Below are 20455 nucleotides of genomic sequence, written 5' to 3'. Positions count from 1 at the left end.
TTAGACCTTAATGGTTTAGAGAAAACAAACAGGAGGGGGGAAGAACTTTTCTTCCTTTGTTCCAAAGTATGGAGTGACTAAGTGTGTGGAGTGGGTCGGTAGAAAATAACAGTAGTTTAAAATAACAGCTGTTTGGAAGGCAGCAAGCTAAGTCTCTCAGCCACTGAGCCTCGTGCTACTCTGAAAAGGGAGAAATTCGTTCTTGAAAGTTCTGCGTTTAGATCACTGATGGGGCAGAACGCATTGCATTTTCTTAGTCATAGCCTCTACCTGGTCCGATAGAAATATATTTTACGGTTACTTTTAAGTTAATGACTTCTAACAGTTTGAAATATTCATCAGCCAAGTTTAGATTTTTGGAGATTAAAAAGAGCCTTGGGCTTTTGGGGGATGCCGCTTCTTCATCTGTAAAATGGGGATAATAATAGGGACTTGCAGTGTTTCTGTGAATTTTAGGTGGGAATAACGCACGGGAAAGCATCTGGAGCAGAGCCAGGTCCAATCATGCTCCCAGAGATGACCGTGACAAGGACTATAATGAAGGCATTACCTCAGAGACTTGTGTATCTAGAGATCCCTATTTAAAGTTTTCTCAACTCAGTGAAACATCTTTGGAAATTTTCCTGGGTGGCTTATCAATAGAATCCTGCCCCCCAGCAATTCCACACCCATGGTACCTTTTCATAAGCAACCCAAAGCCCCTCCCTCTTTGTTCATTTATTCGTTTAGAGGAATCAGGGGCAAGGTAACCAGCTTCCTCAAACTGGGCGTGGTTCTCCGCAGAGCCTGGCAAGACACATCAGGCTCTGGCTGATTTGTTGGATCAAATGAGAGTCTTAACAAGGACCCTGATAGGAAAGACAAGGTGCGGAAGCTTTTGTCTTCTTTGCAGCCAAGAGCCTCATTCCTGACTCGCGACTGAGGTGACAGTGTGACGGTCTGTTTAGCCTTGGCAGATGACACAGTTAACTGACTGTGTGTGGTGGGGGGCAGGTTCGAGAGACGATCTCTGATCATAGATCAGTTCTTCCGCACGGAATCTCTTAATTACCATGGCTTCGCTATCATTGGAGCATATCTGTCAAGTTTTTAAAGCAATTAACATTATGGATAGTTGAGACTAAGGGAGAATGATTGACTTCAAAAACCTTCGCATTTTTAGTAATTTCAGGGAAATGTCTGTTTTATGGGAAGTTCTCGGCAGAATTGAATTACTACATTAATATTAATCCTTGGAATAAGGTCATGTGTACTTGGATGTACACAGAGTGATTAATTTAATAATACTTGCCAAGTTTTACCTTGGGAGCCGAAACCAAGCATGCTGACGCCAGGTAATTATCAATAAAATATCTAAGAATCATTCCATTTGTAATTAACTGGGGACCAGGTTAGTATTCCCTTGCCCCCTTGCATTGTAAGTTGTTAAAACACACACACACACACACACACACAGAGCAATTAACTCTGATTTAAGAATTCAACACCATTCAAGCTATGGCTGAGAGAGATGGCAAAAATAAAGCCCAGAGAAGGGTTAGGTGCTCTGTGGTCTGGATGAGAGCCTGAGACCAGAGGTGTGAGCACAGACGTTAGAGGATCCAGATCGCACACTGCAAATGGGACCGGAAAACCATGGAATAATGGGCTTTGTGGATCCCCCTGAAGGCATGAAACATTTAGAACATTTCGCAGGATGCTGCCTTGTTTACCTCCAGGTGGAAGTCCCTGGCATTCTGCGTGATCTTCTTACATGCTGCATAAACACAGAGTAACACCAAGATGCCCCCTAGCTGGAGAGCTAGCCTAACTTTGGTTGAAATAAGCTTTGAGCATGATTAAGTGGCTGAGGACGGATGCATCAGGGTCTGAATAACATTCGACTGCTTCTCAGGAGTAAAACTCTCAGGGGTGTCTGTCAGCAGGGGAATCCTGCCAAGGGCAACCTGCAACCAAATACCTTGATTATCTGTCACTTGGAGACAAAAGCAGCAACAAGAAAAATAGGAAATGTAAAAATGTAAAATGGGCTTGTCACTGCTGTCATCACACTCTGATAGGGGAAAGGAAAAAAAGCTCCAAGCAATGATGGCTTCGGGGAAAGCAATACCTGGAATTCACCGTGGCGTGAGCTGGACCCGGCCACTTAGGATAGGGGACACAGTCCTCCACTCAGGCACTCAGAAGAGTATTGAATCAATGTGGCCTTGCTGGTGCTGTTCATTAGGGGATGCTCTCCTTTTGGGGCTGGAAAATCTTTGCTTCTGCTCGCGGGCTGTGGATTACTGCATGGGAACATTACCCTGTGTTCCCATCGTGGTGTTTGTGAGACAGTCAAGGGTGGGGACACAGAACCTGTTTGCATCCAGTCTGCTGAGAAAAAAAAGATGGAGAAATGGCCACCAACTTTCATTTTTCTGGGAAGAGACCATTTTGCTTTTCTTTGCAACGCTGCTTGGAAAGAAAACACATTTCTGTTAATAGCGCTGAGCAGCAATGTTGTCCTGCTGGATAAATGCACCTGGCTGAGTTAAGTCTCTCGCTGCCTTTGGGATGTGACAGATTCTTCTCTCACTCTGGCCGAGCTAGCTGGGGCCTCAGCCACCAGCTCTTCAAGGTCTGGCGCTGAGTTTGCTGAATGACATCCCCAGAGACCCCGACAGAAGGCGAATGCAGCTAAGTTAGCTTATACCGCAGCTAACCCCTTCGTGTAACACGGTAATGTGTGAGCCTCGTGGCATGCTGGTGGCCCGGAAACGATCGTCGCAGTGATTCATCAATGAATTGGCACGTGAGTGCGTCTCTCCCAGCGGGAGAGGCTTGGGTGTAAAAAGGTTTTCCGCACACGTTCACCCTTGGGACTGCCTGAATTTGCACATCGTCTATCACGGATGAAACAGACTGAGGAAGCTATCACTCTCTTTGACAGGCTTCAGTCTGGTGATGGAGACCTTACCCCATGTGGCCCTACTGAGGCAGCTCAGAAGCGGGATGGCTTATCAATGGTTGTGACTTTTGGGATCAGCGGGCAACAAAGAAGTTTGAATGAGTAACTGAGTCATTTGAGTCATTAAGTGTCTCTTACTGTCTTACCATAACTGGACTCTTAGCCTTTCAAAGGGACTTTAAAGGTCATGTGGGCACTTTGCAACGTCACCGCTTAACAGGTCTCAGCTTTTGCTTGAAGACTACAAGAGATGGGGAGCTCACCACCTAATGAGGCAGCCCCTGGGGGACTGGGGTTGCTCTAATTCAGGGGTTGGCAAACCGTTCTGCATTAAATCTGTTAGGCTTAGTAGGCCATTCGGTCTCTGCAGTAAATAGTCGACTCGGCTCTTCTGGCGTGAGAGTACTATGGGCAAGACACGAAGGAACGGGCAGGCGACAGTCCAGCAGAACCTGGCTGACAGAAGTAATCGGCGGGCAGATTTCACGGATCATTGCTCTTCTAAGTGCCATGCTCCCTGGTGGTCTAGATCAACCTTGTCGGGCCACACCTAAGAGTGGACGAAACCAGGTCTGATAAGGAATCCCTTCAGCTTCCAGACGTGGGTGATACCCTCTTCACAAGTGATCTGTTTCCTTGTCTCCAGTTGTCTCGTCTGTCCTCAGGGGTCCTGAGCAAGTGTCTCCCCCCTTGTAAGTAGGGTGGCTTCAATGATCTCATTTTCATAACCACTCTAATATGGGTGTTACAAAGGAAGAGTCCAGACTCCAAAGCCTCCTATCTACAGGGAAATGATGCTAGAGACCTCTTGGTTTCATTTTACCTGTCCTTTGTGTTATCCGTACCCCCCCCCCCCCGCCCCAACACACACGCACAGGCCCTGTCTCTCCCCGCCACAGGCTGCCCTGTTCACAGAATGCAGATGATTCTGATCAGCCCCCTTGCTGACCAGGGGGCTGGCGTTTTCTTCCTTTGAGGCTGGAGACACTAACACAGTCAGGCAACGTGGACCGCGGGAGGCAGGCATGCTTGGTGAACCACAGGGAGTCAGGTAAACTTATTAGGGATTCTCAGGACCAGACCACCCAGGAGGAAGGCCCAGGTTCAAGTTATGGGGTCTTCCAGGTATCAGCATTGAAGCTGAGGGCCCATCTTGACCAAACTCCCTTGTATGTGACAAGGGCCATTTAAACGGGTTGTGGAAGGCTCTGGAAAACCACAGAGTGCTGTGAATAACTGGGAAGTCATTAACAAGCAGAGATACCCATTCTTTATTTTATTTTATTTCATTTTTAAAGACTTTATGTATTTACTTGAGAAAGAGATAGAGAGAGAGAGCATGAGCAGGGGAGGAGCAGAGGCATGAGCAGAGGGGTTGAGTCCCGCGTCCCTGAGATCACGACCCGAAGTCAGACACCTAACTGACTGAGCCGCCCACCTGCCCCGGTACCCATTTTTAAAGAGGAGGTGTGCTTCTGGCTTCTCCCGAACCATTTCGGAGGAGTTCCTTCCTCCCTCCCTCCCAGACTCCGCTGCCCCCACCCCCACATCAAACGCTTACTGGGCTGGACTACACATGCTTGTTCCCCACGAGTTACAGCAAGGTTGGACTTTTCTCAGTGGACCGTACGTTTCAGTATCTGGGACGCCCCGCAGCTCCCTGCGCGTGGAACATTCCCCTACCCATTGCCTTCCACTGGGCTAACTCCCACTCATCTTGGAAAATCTCTACCAGAAAGTCCTCCCCAACCCCTGAAATCTGAGGAAGGGTCCCGCTTACCACCACGCAGCCCACAGGTGCCATAGCGCTGAGCCCAGGTCCTGCCACACACCCCGTTGACTGCTGTGTCTCCCCATGAGACTGTAAGTGACCTGAGGGCAGTCCGCGGCAAGTTCAGGGCTGAACGCCTGGAGGCAAGAGGCAGGTTGGGTAGTAAGTAAGTGCTCAGTACACATTTATCAGATGAATGAGTGCACAGAGGAATGAATGAGGTGGGGGGAAAAACTCGAGTGCAGGTGAACTAGTCAGGCCTCCCATGCGTACAATGTACCCAGTCCAGGTGACAAGTCCTGTCTCACACACGGTGAGCCTTGTGGTGGACTATGTCCCTCGCAATGGCCTTGCCAAGTGCTGAGGTTGGCAGGGATTATGACTCTCTTGTCCCTGAGACCGGAGATCAGGCACAGCTGGTCATCCAGCCGCCTGCAGGCTGGGCACTGTCCTCTAGCTCCTAGCTTGCTGTCTGTCCCGACTTGCCACCGAAGAGACCAGTAGATGGCCTTGCCTGCGCCTTCGGGGAGGGGACCAGCACTAACAGAGGCCGGTCCTGTCTTCTGTTTTCCTGTCTTGGGTCTCTCTCAGCTCCAGCCCAAGCAGGCTGCTGTTCGCAACTCTGTGCTTCTCCCATTTACATGCTGGATCAGCTCGTTCCTGCTCTCCACCACCTAACACTTACTCACATCTGGAGACCCCATTCAGATGCCCCCTCCTCTATGAGCCCACGAAGTCCCTGCAACAAAGTATCACTTGGTGAAACTTATAAGATAGATCTTATCATCAATGAAACAAGATGGAATTGGGAGGGAGACAAACCATAAGTGACTCTTAATCTCACAAAACAAACTGAGGGTTGCTGGGGGGAGGGAGGTTGGGAGAAGGGGGTGGGATTATGGACATTGGGGAGGGTATGTGCTTTGGTGAGTGCTGTGAAGTGTGTAAACCTGGTGATTCATAGACCTGTACCCCTGGGGATAAAAATATATGTTTATAAAAAATAAAAAATTAAAAAAAAAAGATAGATCTTATCACTTCAAAAGAAAATCGAGGGCCTAATGACAATGACAGATATCCTCTGTTGAGAGCTTTCTCTGTTCCAGGAACTACTCTGGGGACTTCAGGCACACATCTCATTTGTTATCCTCAGTGTCAGGTAGGCACGTTCTATATTTTTGTTGTCCCATTTTCCTTTAGTCTGGCAGACAAAATAGGGTAATGGCTAGGAACGTGGGCCATGGGGTCAGGGAGACCAGGCTGCGACTCCCAAGTCCGTCCTTTGCCACCTGTGCAACTTTAGGAACCCTATGTAAGCTTTTAATGCTTCCCCTGTAGAAGGGAGAAGCTGCCCCACAGGTTTTGGTGAGGTTAAAATGGGCTCTTGTTGATAAAGCCCTTGGCACCTGGAGTGTCTGCACAGGTTTAAGCCTCCATAAGTGTCCCTAGGGGGGCCCGGGTGAAAGAGGGCTTATCTGATTCCTCTTTGCATCCCAGGCGCCTAGCGCTGTGCTGACTTTGGTGGGTGTTGGTTTCGAATTTGAGGTGTTCTTCCACTGGACTGCGGAAGGACATCTTGGAAAGATGCGGCCGTAGGGATTCGTGGGCCTCCTGGGTCTCAACCTGCTCACGCAGTCCTCCCCGCTATCGAGAAAAGTGCGTGGAACAACCACGCAGCGTAGGGGAAGACTTTCCCGCGGCCTCCCGACCCCAGCCCACATGCAGACCCCTACAGGATGAGCACACTTGCTTCGCTTACCGCATAATCTAATGTTTTTCTAATCTCTGTGTCCTGTGAATGAGACGCTTCTGCCCTCAAGGCCCATTCCCCCCCCTCCCCCAAGCTGACTGCTGTCCTGGAATAGTGGGGCCCCTGGTACTGGTTGTGGGTAGATTACAAGGTCTGAGGTCTCATTTGTTAGGTCTCGGTTACACACGCACCTGGGGAAGTGTGTGCTGAGGAGGAGGGAGCTGGCTGCCACCTAGGCACCGTGGCACCCTTCTCCTAGAATCCCCATGGGCCTAGAATCCGCCCTGGCTGTCACCAACCATAAAAATGTGGTTGGGGTTTCAGAGGTGTTGCTTCCATTTCGCTGGAACACATCAGACTTCAACCACTGCACCTGGGCTCAGCTGCAAAGTGGTTTTCCTAGAAAAGTGCTGCCTTTGGCCTCAGTTTCTGAAGATCCAGGCTTCTGTTTGGATGGGATTGTAGGGTTTTCCCACATGAGTTGCGACCTCTCAATGGTGTTGATGATGACGATGATCGAGGAAGTATCCTATCACTGGGCCAGCAATACCCACGCAGGTCCTGCTGGTTCCCAAAGCTCCCAGGGGAGGGGGTCTGCACGGTGGAGATCCACAGCTGGGGAATGGGGTGTTCTTGGGCAGGTAGGATGCTGCTTGTCCTCTGGAGGGCGTGTCTTCTCCCTCTTCTTCCCCACATGCATACCAGAAAGGAAAAGAAGACACCAGGGTGGGGAAAGGGCACGAGTTTGGTCCTGCGGCTGTGGCCACAGGTGGCCCCTATTCTGTCACAGGAATAGGGCCCCTATTCTGTCACAGGAATAGGAGGTCATCTGAGAAGTGGAGAGGCGAGACTCCCTGAACCCAGCTGTTGAAGAGGGAGCAGTGGTGAGGTATGAAAGCCTGGGAACCAGGAAGCCTAGGTTCTGGGCCCAGCTCAGCCCGGAAGCACCCGGTGGACTTGGGCAAGTAACTTTGTAGAAGCAGTGATCCCTGCCCAGTATGACAGGTTTCATATGTCATAGCATCATGTCCTGGGCACTGAGGTGTATTTTGGTGAGGTCCGAGCAAATCCATGTTCACATTCACGGAGCATCTTAGATGCTAGTACTTAGCTAGAAGTTCTGGGGACAAGCACTCCAGCTTATTTATGTTTTATTTTGTTATTTACATCCAATTAAGCAACATACAGTGCATTATTAGTGTCAGAGGTGAGGGCAGGGACTCATCGGTGCCCAGGGCTCCTTCCGTCACGTGCTCTCCTTAATGCCTGTGCCCCAGTTACCCCAACCATCCCTTCCCCTCCACTTCAGCAGCCCTGTTTGTTTCCTGTGATTTAGAGTCTCTTACAGTTTACCTCCCTCTCTTATCTTGTCTTGTTTTATTTTTCCCTCCCTTCCTCTATGCCCGTTTCGTTTCTTAAGTTCCACATATGAATGAAATCGTATGATAATCGTCTTTCTCTGATCGAGTTATCTCGCTTAGCGTAACACCCTCTAGTTCCATCCACATTGTAAATGGCAAGATTTCATTTTCCGGTGGCTGAGTAATAGTCCATTGTGTATACCCACCATTTCTTCTTTATCCACTCCTCTGTCAATGTCAGTGGACGTCTGGGCTCTTCCCATAGTTTGGCCATTGTGCTCACTGTGGCTGCAAACACTGGGGTGCACATGACCCTTTGGATTCCTGCATTCGTGTCTTTGGCCTGAATACCCAGTTATGCGATGGCTGGGTCCTAGTGTAGCTCTAATCTCAACGTTTTGAGGACCCTCCATACTGTTTTCCAGAGTGGCCACACCTGCTCACATTCCCACGCACAGTGTAGGGACGTTCCCCTTTCTCGCATCCTGGCCGACACCTGTTCTTTCCTGACTTGCTGACTTCAGCCATTCTGACCTGCGTGAGGTGTTTTCTCATTACGGTTTTGATTTGTGTGTCCCTGACAAGCTCTCCGGTTACTAAAGATGTGAAGTAACTAAAGGAGCATTCGACGTACTACAGACAGTTGAAAAGGCCCAAATGTGAACCCCAGGCTGCAAGGCCCCAAACGCAGAAACAGGAAGGCACCCTAAGGCACGTTATAGGGTCCCCAGGGCAAGCTGGGGGACGCGGGAGTTGGGGTGGGGAGGCATCGCCAGGGGCCGGGGAGGGAAGGTGGTGGTGGTGTGATCAGGACAAGGCAGCTGCCCCAACCTCCTGTTTTCAGAAAGTAGGAGGAGCTCAGAGCACGGAGCTGAGGGACCTGCGCTTCCATGACGAAGAGACAGTCGTCGCTGGAGCAGAATGTCTAGGAAGGAGGGAGGGAAACCAAGGAAGAGGAGGCTCCTCCTTCACTCGCGTCCTCCGGTCCCCATGTATGCCACGTGGGTGGGAGGGTGTCACACACACCCACGCGTCCACAACCACACTCGCCGCGCTCCCGCCCGGGCCGGACCCGTCTCCACGAGCCTGTAGGCGCCGGGCCTCAACCGGCCACGCCGCCACCTGCTGCTGCGTCCCCAGTGAGGGAGGAGCATCTCTGCGCATCCCCTACCCGCTCCCGCAGCCTCCCCATCCTCCCCGGCGGGGCTGAGGCCAAGTCTTTCCCCGGAGCCCCCTCCTCTGCGCTGAGGGGGAGGCGGAGGGAGGAGCTCCGGCCCCAGCCGCGCGCCCTCCCCCTCCCTCCCTCCCGCCGCTCCCCCTCCCCTCCCTTCCCCTCGGTTGCCGCAGCCCGGTTAGTCGCGCGCGTCAGAGTGGGCTCCCCGGAGCGAGTCGCTAGGTAACGGGACTGGCTCCGCAGACCCGCGGCCCAGGGAAGCCCGCGCGCGCTGTCAGCAGCTGCGCGCGGGGCGCGGCCGGGGGCGCACGGACCCTCCCCTGGCGGGGCTGCAGACCCCGACCCGCACGCGGCCCCCTCCCAGGATGCCTTAACCCGTTCGGATCGCCACCGCCCAGGTGCCCCTCCCTCGCAGGGACCCCGACCCCACCGGCCCTCTCCTCTTCCCCCCGAGGCGGTGCACACCGCTCTGCGCGCAGCCCGGTGGGCGCCCCACCTCCGTGGTCGCCGTCGCCCCCGGTAAGCTGGGTTCGCGGGGCGGGGGCCGGCACTGGGGCAGGGAGTGGGGGACTCGCGCGGAGCCCAGCACCTCCCGCGGCCTCCGACCGGCCATGTGCTAAAGTTTCTGGGGCTCGGCGCCCCGCCTGGCGCGCAGCGCGGGGCTCAGCGGCGCGGTAGGTGGGGCGGCGCGGTCCTGCCGGGCGCCCGCCGTCCCCGGCCCCCGCGGGGTGCAGCTCTGCGCGCTCTCACGCTCTCTTTCTCTCTTTCCCTCCGCGCTGCCTCCCCGAGGTCCTCCTGCCGAGCCCCTGCGCGGGGCATGAGGAGCCCCGGGGCGCCGCCCGGAGACGACCCGGCTGCGCGCACACCTCGCCAGCGGCGGACGGGGACATGAGCGGCGCGCACGGGGTCCGTCGCCCGGCGGCCAGCCCCAGCCGGCGGCGGCCAGCGGGTCGGCGCTGCCCGGGAGAATGAGGCAGGAGCCCGCGGCAGCCTCCTCCTTCACCACCTTCTCCTCCTCCTCTTCGCCTTCCTTCGGCTCCGGCGCCCGGGCCCCGGCCGGGCTGTGGCTCTGCTGCGTGCCCCGCGCGCCCCCCGCCCGCCTCCGGATGCGCTGCTCGGTAAGCCAGGCCCTCCGCCTCGGGAACAAAGCCCCTTCGCCCGGCCAGGAGGCCGCCTCCGAGCCCCTTGCTCGGCCCCCACCGAGAGCCTGGAAGCCTGCGGGGCTCCCGATTGAACCCTTCCATTTCCTGTATCCCCAAACCCTGCCTGGGAGGCTAAAGCTCCCGGGTGCCTTCGAGACCCGGAGCTTTCCTCTGCCACTGCCATCGGGGAGGCAGATGCAGGCTTGACACACAGGCGGGAGACCTGTTTGGTCCAGATAAGGATATATGTATGCATCTTGGCTCAGACTGGTCTGTGTGTTGGGGGGGGGGGGCTCATTTGTGCAGGGAGACGACTCCCATATAGTGACTACGTAATGGGCGTCCAAGCTGTGCCGGGTAGCGTGCCTAAGAAACACCCAGGGAAGTAGGTCCCCCTTCTTCCATGGCTCAGATTTGGAAACTGAGGCCCAGAGAGGTTGGATGACTTAATCAAGGTCACAAGGCCAGAGTGCGAGAGACCAGGTTTGGAAACCAGGGTCTTCTTTCCGCCAAGCTGACCCCTTTGTAACAAACACGCTTGTCCCAATTCTACAAACTGCCTCCTTCTGGAATCACTGCGTACAGTGTGTGCAAGCACCTGTGCCGGGGATGATCTGCTGGGGGAAATAAATTGCCTATAGCTTGTATTCTTCTTGTCCTTCCTCTCCACCATGGCTGCTAAGCCCTCTTGTGAATTGTAAGCACAAGATTACTTCTTAGTTAAGGGGGGAGGTTAACATGGTCCCCTGGGTGCTCCCTTTCCTGCCATCCTGTTTCTCTCAGGCCTCCTCAGGGATGCAAAGGGCAGAGTTGGGGTCCTCTTCCCAGCCCCTCCTAGGCTCTGTCTGCTGGCATGTGCTCAGCCCTGGAATCCATGTCCTAAACCTTTCCATGGGGTGAGGGCTAATCCAGGCCACCTTCCCCTGGTTGTGTAAGTCTTAAAGACGGTTACTTCGCAAGCACAGGGGGGCTGATCCCAGAGGGGCCCCATTTAGGAACTGACCCTGTCGGAAACATCATCTTGGCTCACACTTGCCCAGCGGTCCCTGTCAGCCCAACTGCACACTTGCTAGCCCAGAAAAAAGGGGGAGGGGCTTGATGTAGACATGGGGCCTTCTGCTGGTGCCCATTTCTCCAGCTTGCAGCATTTCAAGCAACCTGGTCTGAGTGGCTCATTTACTGATCAAGTGTCCAAATGTTGGGCTTGGCAGTTGTCTCCCCGACATGTATAGTGTTAGTATCGGTGCAGGGAGAGCCCTTAGCAGGAAGGGCCTCAGTTTCCTGACTCCCGGAGCTGGATTGGATGACCTCTTGGTTCCTTTCCAACTAAATGATCCTGGGATCGAGAGGAGAGTGGGTTGCTGGCCTGAGCCGGGGTGCATGAGTTCATCAGACACATGCATTCGGACTAACAGCTCTGCCCTGAATATGCTGTTGATTTCCAAGAAGAAGACATGGTTGAAGGGGGGACTGCAAGATTTAGCTTCTACCCCAAGGGGGGCAAGGTTGAGCAGTGCCCTGGTGGATGGATTATTTATTGGTCTAAAGCATGGTGGCTGTAAAGTGTCCCAAGGTGCCAGATTAGGGTTATGGGGTTAGGCTTTTCATTGGGAGAAATGACATTGGCCCCTAGGAACTGATCAAATACAGTGCATCAATTAGAGGTCCAGCTGGCTTGAAATCGGCAAGCTGGTGAGCCTGCCTGTCCTTTCTGGAAAGAATCCATCATAGTTGAATAGATAAAGACTGCTCAGCTTAAACAATTAACCATGTAAATAAAGTGGTTTTTAGAAATCCCCCCCCCATCATGTTTGCTGGTTATATTAGCGACACATGCAACCCACCCAAGTCGGGACCCAGAGGGACTGTGACAAAAAGTTGGCCATAGGAATGTTTAGACCCTGACTTGTTCTTTGCCTGTTGCAGCTAAATCCATCAACTTGACCTATGGGCCCTTAATGGGGTTGTCATAGGTCCTTTAAGATGTGGATTAATGAAGCTTTTAAAGTGTTACTGAATCCCAAGTGAAATGGGCATATCTCACCTTTTTCCCAGAAACTAAGCTCCCCGCGGGTTTCATGACTGCTTGAAATTCACAAAACCAGAGCAAAGCTTTCATTTTGACAAGGTAGGAGAGTCTGGAAACAGCAAGTGATGCATCTCATGCGGGCATATTAATCTAATCTCCCCGCATCGTGGATGCCATGCTTCAGCTTGTCATGGCTAACCTGCCCAGTTTGGTATAAAAACGAATGCAGAGAAACAATCTTTGTTGAATTACTTTTTGAAAATGGTAATGTAATTATGAAAAGACACTTTTTATGTCATAGATCATACGACTGATATCCAAAGCCAGATCACACAGTAAAACATTACTTCCGTGCCTGATAATCTAGTTTTTAATTAGTCAGTTCTTTCCCTTTCTTTTGCCCCGAGCATGAGAATGTGTAATCAAGAATAAATCCTCCCTTTTCAGTTTTGGGTTTGTCTTAAACCCACCTTTTTTGGAAGATCTCTAAGGCTGGTTTCGTGGGTACGGTACATACAGTGGCCTCGTGTACAAATACATTTGGGGTGCCTTTGATTTCTTTTGGGAGGACAGGACGGGCTCGTATCACAAAGGCATAAGAACAATGAGGTGTTACCCTGTTGGCATTCTATCTGTGAATCGGGAGCCTAGACATGAATCCTTGCTTAGAGCTGAGATGCCCGGCATCCCGGGAACTTAGGGGGTGCCAGGAGTTTGTGTAACATTAAGGATGTGCGAAGGTACTTAAGGGATGTGTCAATGAAAGGAACATCCCCAGAGGTAAGGAAGTGTGGGATTTGTCCCTGACTCTGTTGTTCCTTGGCTCTGGGACTGTGGACAAGTTATTCCTGTTCTCTAGGCGTCCGTGGGTGTACCTGCGGCGAGTGTGGCTATGTTCCTGTGTCTGTGTGCGTGCCTGCACTTGTCTGTGTGTGTGTGTGTGTGTGTGTGTGTGTTAGAAAAGGTGATATCTCCAAATCTAAGTGTCAGGAATCCTCGGCTGGGGATACAGCTGGTTATTAATAGCTCGAGGATGCTCCGTATTGTAAGGTTACATAACATTTCCAATTAGACATCTGTATAAACAGTAAGGCGAACCAGTCATTATAAAACATTCCCTTTAGTACCCTAAACGGGGACTCTCCCCTGAACATGTGATGATGGGGCTTTCATTCTAAAGGTGATTATGCCAGCATCCCCGCCCAGTGGAGTCTTGGCACGCATCGGAGAGGGCTAGAATGAGCCGTGACCCTCTCTAGGGTCCGTGTGGCCGGAGCCGCAGGAGCCTGTATGTAATTTGGGTCATTGGGGTAGGAAGAGCATGACGTTCTGTGTGTGTAACTTGAAGTCCTGGGGAAGCTGAGGCTCTGCCTCTGTCTCAGGCTGTTCCTGGAAGGTAAGGAGGGGAAGTATGTAATTACTGTTTGCCGTTGTTTTGCAAATAGGAAGTACTTTAATTAGAGCCTAGAACTCAGCCGAAGCTGAAAGCTGGTGAGAAGTTTGGAGGTTTGGCAGTGGTGTTTTTGCCGGGTTCTCTGCACGGGCTTCCCTGTAACACTTGAAGCAGGCTGCTGTCCGAGGTCAGGCTCCCTAGCAGAGCTGCAGTCCCCGGCAGATACGGAGGGGACAGTGGCGGCTAAGGGAACCGGAAGTCCTCAAACACACTTTGTCTTGTCTGCAGAAGAGACGTCGCCAACCGGCCATTCTAGATGAGGAGCCTGGGGCTCGAGAGAGTGTCCCCTGGAGCGTGGCGCTGGGACCCGCGTAGTTAGTGAATTGGCAGAACCACAGAGGATTCAGAATTAAGTCACCCGCGCCACACCTCACTGCCACCATCCCTGCAATGTGCCTGGCAACCAAATCGTGTCCTTTCATCCCAAATTTCTCAACAGCACCGCGGCACCGAGAGAACAGGCAGGGGATTCTATGCGGGTGACCTGTGGGGCTGATCTGACTATCCTGAGAATTTTGAATTCGTTGGGGGTTTTTGTAAGGATATTGGATTTCTTTTAACTCTTGCGTCAGGTGTATTAGATTCTGGACATGTCCAGAAATAAGTAAAAATTTCCCCCAAAAGGGTTAGTGTTGGTAGTTCTTCCGGGGAGGCTAAAAATAACTTCTCCAGGTCCCGTGTCACCCTGGGGATGTGAGCCCACCCTGGCACATGGGACGTTTCGGGAGGCGTTGTCAGCCTACACCTCCGAGAAGGACCTCACAATCGAAGTTATGTAACAGAAGCTTCCCAAAGGAGCATGACCGCACCTCCAAGATGCTACATGGGTTAATCCTCCCTAAACAACGAGCTGGGAGGAAAAGAGGAGGGACGAAAACCAGAATCTCAAGGTTTAGCTGCAGCTTTTAAGAGTGTCCAGGACTGGCGCACCTGGGGGTCTCAGTCGGTGAAGCGTCCGCCTTCCGCTCAGGCCGTATCTCCGGGTCCTGGGATCCAGCCCCGAGTCAGACTCCCTGCTCAGTGGGGAGTCCGCTTCTCCCTCTCTCTGTCTGTCTCTCCCCCACCCTGGCTCATTCTCTCTCTCTCTCTCTCTCTCAAATAAATACGTAAAATCTTAAAAAAAAAATGAATTTCCAGGACTTGGAGGAAATGCAGGTTTTGAAGAACCTTTCAAGCTACCGCCTAGAGATGCCATCACCATGGGCTTTCTAGGGGCCATCGGAGTCCGCATGCCTTCGCTGAGCTCCGGCTGATCTTTGCCGATTGGCCTGCAGATCTGGACAAGCGGCATCCAAACGTAGGACAGGAGATTCCAGACACACAGTTTACAACCAGTAAGGGAGTCCCCGAAATCACCTGTCCCTCCATTCTTCTTTTTTTTTTTTTTGTAAGGATTTTATTTATTTATTTGACAGACAGACATCATAAGCAGGCAGAGAGACAGGCAGAGAGAGGAGGAAGCAGGCCCCCTGCTAAGCAGAGAGCCGATGCGTGGCTCGATCCCAGGACCCTGGGATCATGACTTGAGCCAAAGGCAGAGGCTTAACCCTCTGAGCCACCCAGGCACCCCTGTCCCTCCATTCTTGTAACGACACTCAGGCTGGTTCTCCTTGCCGGCGGCTTAAAATCCTGTGGGCTGCAATGCTGGCCTGGCCGTGTCCTGCGAGCGAAGTCTTAACAAACCAGACCCTCCCTCTACCTCGCCTAGATTCCTAAACTGCTTATCTGCCAGAGGTTTAAGTTCTGTGATAGGTGATTAACGAGAAAAAGCGGACAGAAGGCATTGGAAAACTCAACTGTGATTCATCTGCCATCAGCGAGATACTAAAACATCTTCCTGGCCGGCCCAATTTTTTGATTCGGCGAATTAGAAAGAACATTGCACAGCTCCCGTGAGACCCATTGAGTCTGCACCTTTGGCCCCCGAACCTTGAGAGAACAGATGCCCAGGCTTTGCAGCTCTGGGCCAGATTTCTAGTACATATGGCTATTAAGTGGCAGGAAATGCAAAAGTGGCCGTACAGACGTATCGGGCGTAAGGCAAGAGGGCACCGATGTTTGTGATCTGTGGTTATGATGAACGGTATTTAGGACACGGTCGTAGAAATGATTTAATGTCTGCTTACAGCCCCAAGAGTCCTGGCATACATTCACTAAAGGATTTTAGAAGTTTTTGTGCCGTCTGTGTGCGTGGCTTACGATGAGTGAGGACAAGAGGGGTGCTGTACGCGGGGTTCAACCGCCCCCTTCACAGGCTCTCCTGGTGGGCAGAGGGTGGTGCGTCTCCGAATTTGCGAGGCTCTGTGCTTGGGAGGCTCAGTGTAGCCCTCGTTGGTTCCTGTTCTTAATAATCTGTGATGAGCCGACCTTTACCCCACTCAGCATCCTAAAGCAGACTGGCAAATAGGGAATATCCACGACCTTGGTCACCCCGGTGTCTCAGCCTCTACCTACTCACGTCGTCCCAGATCCTGGCCAACTTGCTGCTCTGTTCCACCACGGGTAAACCGTCCCAGTTCCTAGTGGCCTTGACGTGACCCCCGAAGGATACCCGATTCCTTTTAATGCAGGAAGCGGATGATAACGGCAGTCAGCATCGGCGTCACGATCAATATTGACCAGTCTTCTATTTTTTAATACAATGCATGTGGCCTGAGAGCACAGTGCCCGGCTGAAGATGATGTATGACTGCGGACAGCTAACTTGCTGAGAGGGCTTTATCGAGTACTTTGAGAAGAGTAAGCCTGGCCGTTGTGATGTCAAGTCTAACGGGAGAAATGGAAGTCTGCACCCCATATCCGCCCCCAGAAAGCAGGTGGGGAACAGTACACCCGGCTTCTAGAAGGGAATGTCGAGACCGCCCTCGGTCCGTTTGGCTGACAGTATTGATGTTGCCTCGGTCAGTCCCTAAATTCCCTCTCGATGAGGCAGTGTCCCTGCTTGTCCACAGGCCTGCCCCAGGACATGGCTGTGGACTGGGATGGTGGCTCCGTCCATGGGTGCAGGCTGGGTGCCATCTCCTCCTGGCATCGGGTGTGCCTGCCCCCGGTCCTGCCTGAGCCCTGGGAGCCACCCCCTCACTCTGCCGTCCCGAGGGTGCTGTCCAAGGTCCATCACAAGCACGCTGAGCCCCAGCTCTCAGTGCGGCTGGGCTGGGGGCTGTGCTGGGAGACAGTGGGCAGCAGCAGAGTGTCTATGACCTGCTTCTGCTCCCTGAGGCCTGGGATGGGGCCCCCCACCCCCGCCCTTCAGAAGTCCATTCAAAGTCTGGGAGACGTGGCTGGTGCAGCGGAGCAAGGAGCCTAGTGGGGAGAGCCTCGGGGGGAGTTAGGCACCTGTCCCTCAGGCCTGCATTCTCTCTGTCTCACCTGGGTTTGGGGAAGCCTCTGCCACACTCTGTCCTCGCCCCAAGCTTCCTGGGCCGTCAGGTGGAAGCTTTATCTCCAGTGTGATCCAGGGGACCACTTCCATGAACGAGCCTGGGAGCTTACTAAAATACAGGTGCCCTGAGCCCCTTTGCAGACCTGTTGTATTGGAACCAGGTATATTTTTAACACCTGCCCTGTAATTCCTCTCTCGGGCATGACGACATTCCAGACCCAGGGGTTCTCACAGCTGGTTGATCTCTAGTGGCCCTTCCTGCAGCAGAATCCTCAGAATAACACCCCCACCTGGCTGGCCACTCTCATCGGCTCCACCCAGGACCCCCTCCTCTCTCCCAGCCGCTCTCCGGGCTTCCCTCCTGCCCTCTACAGCTTGCTTTCCAGCGGGTCTCACCACCCTCCTCTGTTCAGAGCTCTCGGGGGGCTTGCTGTCTCCCCAAGAGCAGTGGCCAGCGGCTTTGGGAAGGCGCCAGGCCCTGCACGCGCTGGTCCTGGGTCTCTCTCCTGCCTCCCGCCCCTCGCTTCTGCCCTTCGAGCCACACTGTGTTCTGTGCCATTCCTGAAACCGCGCAGCCCCCCAGCGCTCCCTCTGGCCTGTGGGGGCCAAGGACTGACGAGGCTGGGTGCTCCGAGGGCGGTGAACGGTGCTTTCTGAAACCCCATTCCAGGGGACGCTTAAGTGGGCTGGGGCAGAGCTCAGTTTCCAGGCCCTCCACCAGATACATGTTGTTTCAGGTGAAGCCCTTTAACCCGGCACCGTAGTTTAGGGTGACTCATCCCTGGACAGGGTTATCAAAGTGGATCTAGAAATCTCTTCCAGAAGAACTTTCCTGACCTTGGGCTGCACAATTTCTTCAGCTGCCATTAATCCTAGTGGTCCTGTTGTCCTCCCTGCTCTGCCTCCACAAATGCTCCCAGACCCCAGCTATGTCCAGGCAGTGTTCTGGGCCCCAGGATGTTCTGGAGGAACAATGGTTCTAGAGGAGCAGAGTCTGTCTGGGTTCCTGTCTGACTCCTGCTCTGGCTTTCCTACAGATGGGACAGTGAGGCCCAGACATTATTCCTCGGGCCCTTATCTTCTGCCACCAGGAAAGAGAAGCTCTGGCCTTTTTACCAGGACGGCCCTCCTGGGTTTAAGCACAGCAAATCTCACTCATAAATAGTGATCGCACGGTGAGTAGGAGGGAGAGAGGGACCACCTTGTACATTTGCCTCCACAGCCAGCTGAGTGAGTAACGGGGTGCAGTTATGTAAGATACAAGGAGTCTCGCAGGTGGGATAAGTGGTTAATACAGGGCCCTGGTCCAGGTCCCCGTGAAGCCAGCCTGCCCAGCTGTATATCAACACGGAAAAGGCTGAGAACATTCAGACTCTTCCTGGCCCTGCTCACTGCAGATGCTTCTCCTCGAATCTTATAGGAGGAGGAATTTTCACTGTCACCTTTGGTGTTCTTGCCGATCCCTGTCACCGTAACATTGACCAAACCTCTGCTGATAGTAGACAAGGTGTCCCTTGTCTTCAACAGACTCCCAAGACCCTTGGGAAACGTGTTACGTCACGCCCGTAGCTCACTGCAGTGGTTGCTGTGAGCGAGCAGGCAGAGGTGGGGAAGGTGGGTTTGGATGCGGGACGCGGGGCCATCTGACGTCAGCCTTGAGAGATGGGAAGCAACTTGTCAAGCAGAGATGAGGGAGGCAGGGCATCCCAGGGCATCCCAGTATGAGCAGCCGTGCAGAGGCTGGACCGCTTGGGATGGGTGAACTGGGGCGGGGGGGGGGGCTGGCTGTAGGGTCAGGCCGAAGAAGCAGGTGCTTCAAGCCTGGCCTGGTGGGATTGGGTCTTGGATGCCAACAGAAGGAGCATTCCATGTCTTATAAGCGATGGGGAGCCATGGAAGGTGTTTGAGTGAGGGTGTGGGTTTGACAAAGAGCTGGTGGTCCCATTTCATGCTCCCTCCGTAACTTCCGTATTACAGTGTAGATGTAGAAGGCGCTCACGGGGGCGCGCGGTGGGAATGCAGGCGGGACTGTCCGGGGACAGTGTGGGAGTGACCTCCAGACCATGCTTCCCTTGTGCTCCACTTGCTTGCAGTTCCCGAGTGGTCTTCCGGGCGCTGCTGCCCAGACCTCAGCTCCGCCGACCCTGCGGGGGCTCGGAGGGAAAGGGAGGGAGCTGCTGGCTCAGGCACTTGCTGCCCAGACATGGTGGACTCCGGCCAACAGGAAATGGAGCGGGCAGTGTCCCAGCCTGATTCACCGAGCCGTGGGTCTCCCTGCGCCTCTGCAAGCACGTTCAGGCTGCTCCTGGCCTCAAATAATGCTCTCAGACCTACATCCACAGCTGAGAGAATCCAGGGCATGCATCCGCCGGCCACCTTCCCAAGCGTCCCCCCAGCAGGGGGCCTAATGGGTGGGAGATGGGGTCAGTGTCAGGAGCCGAAGCCTGGACTGCTCTTTGTCCTTCTGCTTTGAGATCACCGCGCTTGGCCGGGTGCTGACCTCTGCAGAGTGGACAGGGTAGCTGGGACACAAGGAAGAAGGTTCCAGGGGTCACTGGTGCTTTTCCCACCTCTGTCTTCCACCTCCACCTTCTCATTGTGACAGGGCGGAGGAAGAGAAGGAAGAAAAGCATGGTCCACAGGCCAGTGGGTAAATTCGTAACTGTTTCTGGGTAGTTGGGACCTGGCCAAGAGCCTTTCCTCGTTCTAGGCTGACTGCCAGATCATGCCAAGGGCAAAGCATCCCGGGCAGGGAGAGGAGCTGCCGTGGGCTGGAGAGCTCACTGCCCCAGAATGTGGGCCCAGCAAGGGAATGCACCTCCACCCTCACACTGGCCCCATTTATAGGTCAGCAAACCAAGGCCCAGAGAGGGGAGGCCACTGGTCCAAGGTTGCACAGTGGGCTTGTCGCCGAGCAAGGCATAAAATCATTCCGGAGTCAGTGATCTTTGAGGCTGGCCAATGCCCAGTGTTGGCGGGCGTCCACGTGGCGGTGGACAATTTGTACTCATACTGCCTTGCTGCCAACCAGGCACGGAGGACATGGCTTCCTCCTCGTTCCTCTGCCTGTCCTCTTGGAAGCCAGCGCCGGAGCCAGGGTCCTAGGCAACCAGCATTGGAGGGGGCTGGGCACGCTGCCTATGTCTCCGGCCCTTTTTTCACTCCTTTGGTTTCTGGAAGCTTGTGTGGATGTTTAACGCAAGAAAAGGGGGATAAGGGAGCAAATTAGAATGCTTCAGGGTCTGGGCAGAGAAAGAAATGAGGCTGAGATCTCTGGAGCTCTGGGTATCATGAAAAGCCCCATCAAATGTCCCAGGAAAGCCTTTCGTATTGGTTCTCCAAGCCCTGGGGACGGCCATGGCATCGCACAAACCACCCTTTGGCCTCCGCCTCCATGCGTCTTGTTTCCTCACAGCTGTATGTTCCCTGGGTCCCCAGAACCGGGGA

At 53.6% G+C, this 20455-nt stretch overlaps 1 protein-coding gene across 1 annotated transcript in view; it reads left to right on the top strand.

Moving 5' to 3' along the window:
* Positions 1 to 8758: 8758 nt before the first annotated feature.
* The window catches only part of TUNAR (transmembrane neural differentiation associated intracellular calcium regulator), a 46139-nt gene continuing 34442 nt past the window's right edge, over positions 8759 to 20455 (top strand). Inside the window, exons 1-2 of the mRNA XM_082736514.1 lie at positions 8759 to 9522; positions 9793 to 10121. Coding sequence (XP_082592640.1) covers positions 9972 to 10121 — 150 coding nt within the window. The 5' untranslated portion in view covers positions 8759 to 9522; positions 9793 to 9971. The remainder of the gene's footprint in view (positions 9523 to 9792; positions 10122 to 20455) is intronic.

Source organism: Mustela nivalis (assembly GCF_964662115.1).
Source record: "Mustela nivalis genome assembly, chromosome: 6".
In the NCBI taxonomy this organism is placed as follows: domain Eukaryota; kingdom Metazoa; phylum Chordata; class Mammalia; order Carnivora; family Mustelidae; genus Mustela; species Mustela nivalis.
This window is presented reverse-complemented; position numbering and strand designations above follow the sequence as displayed.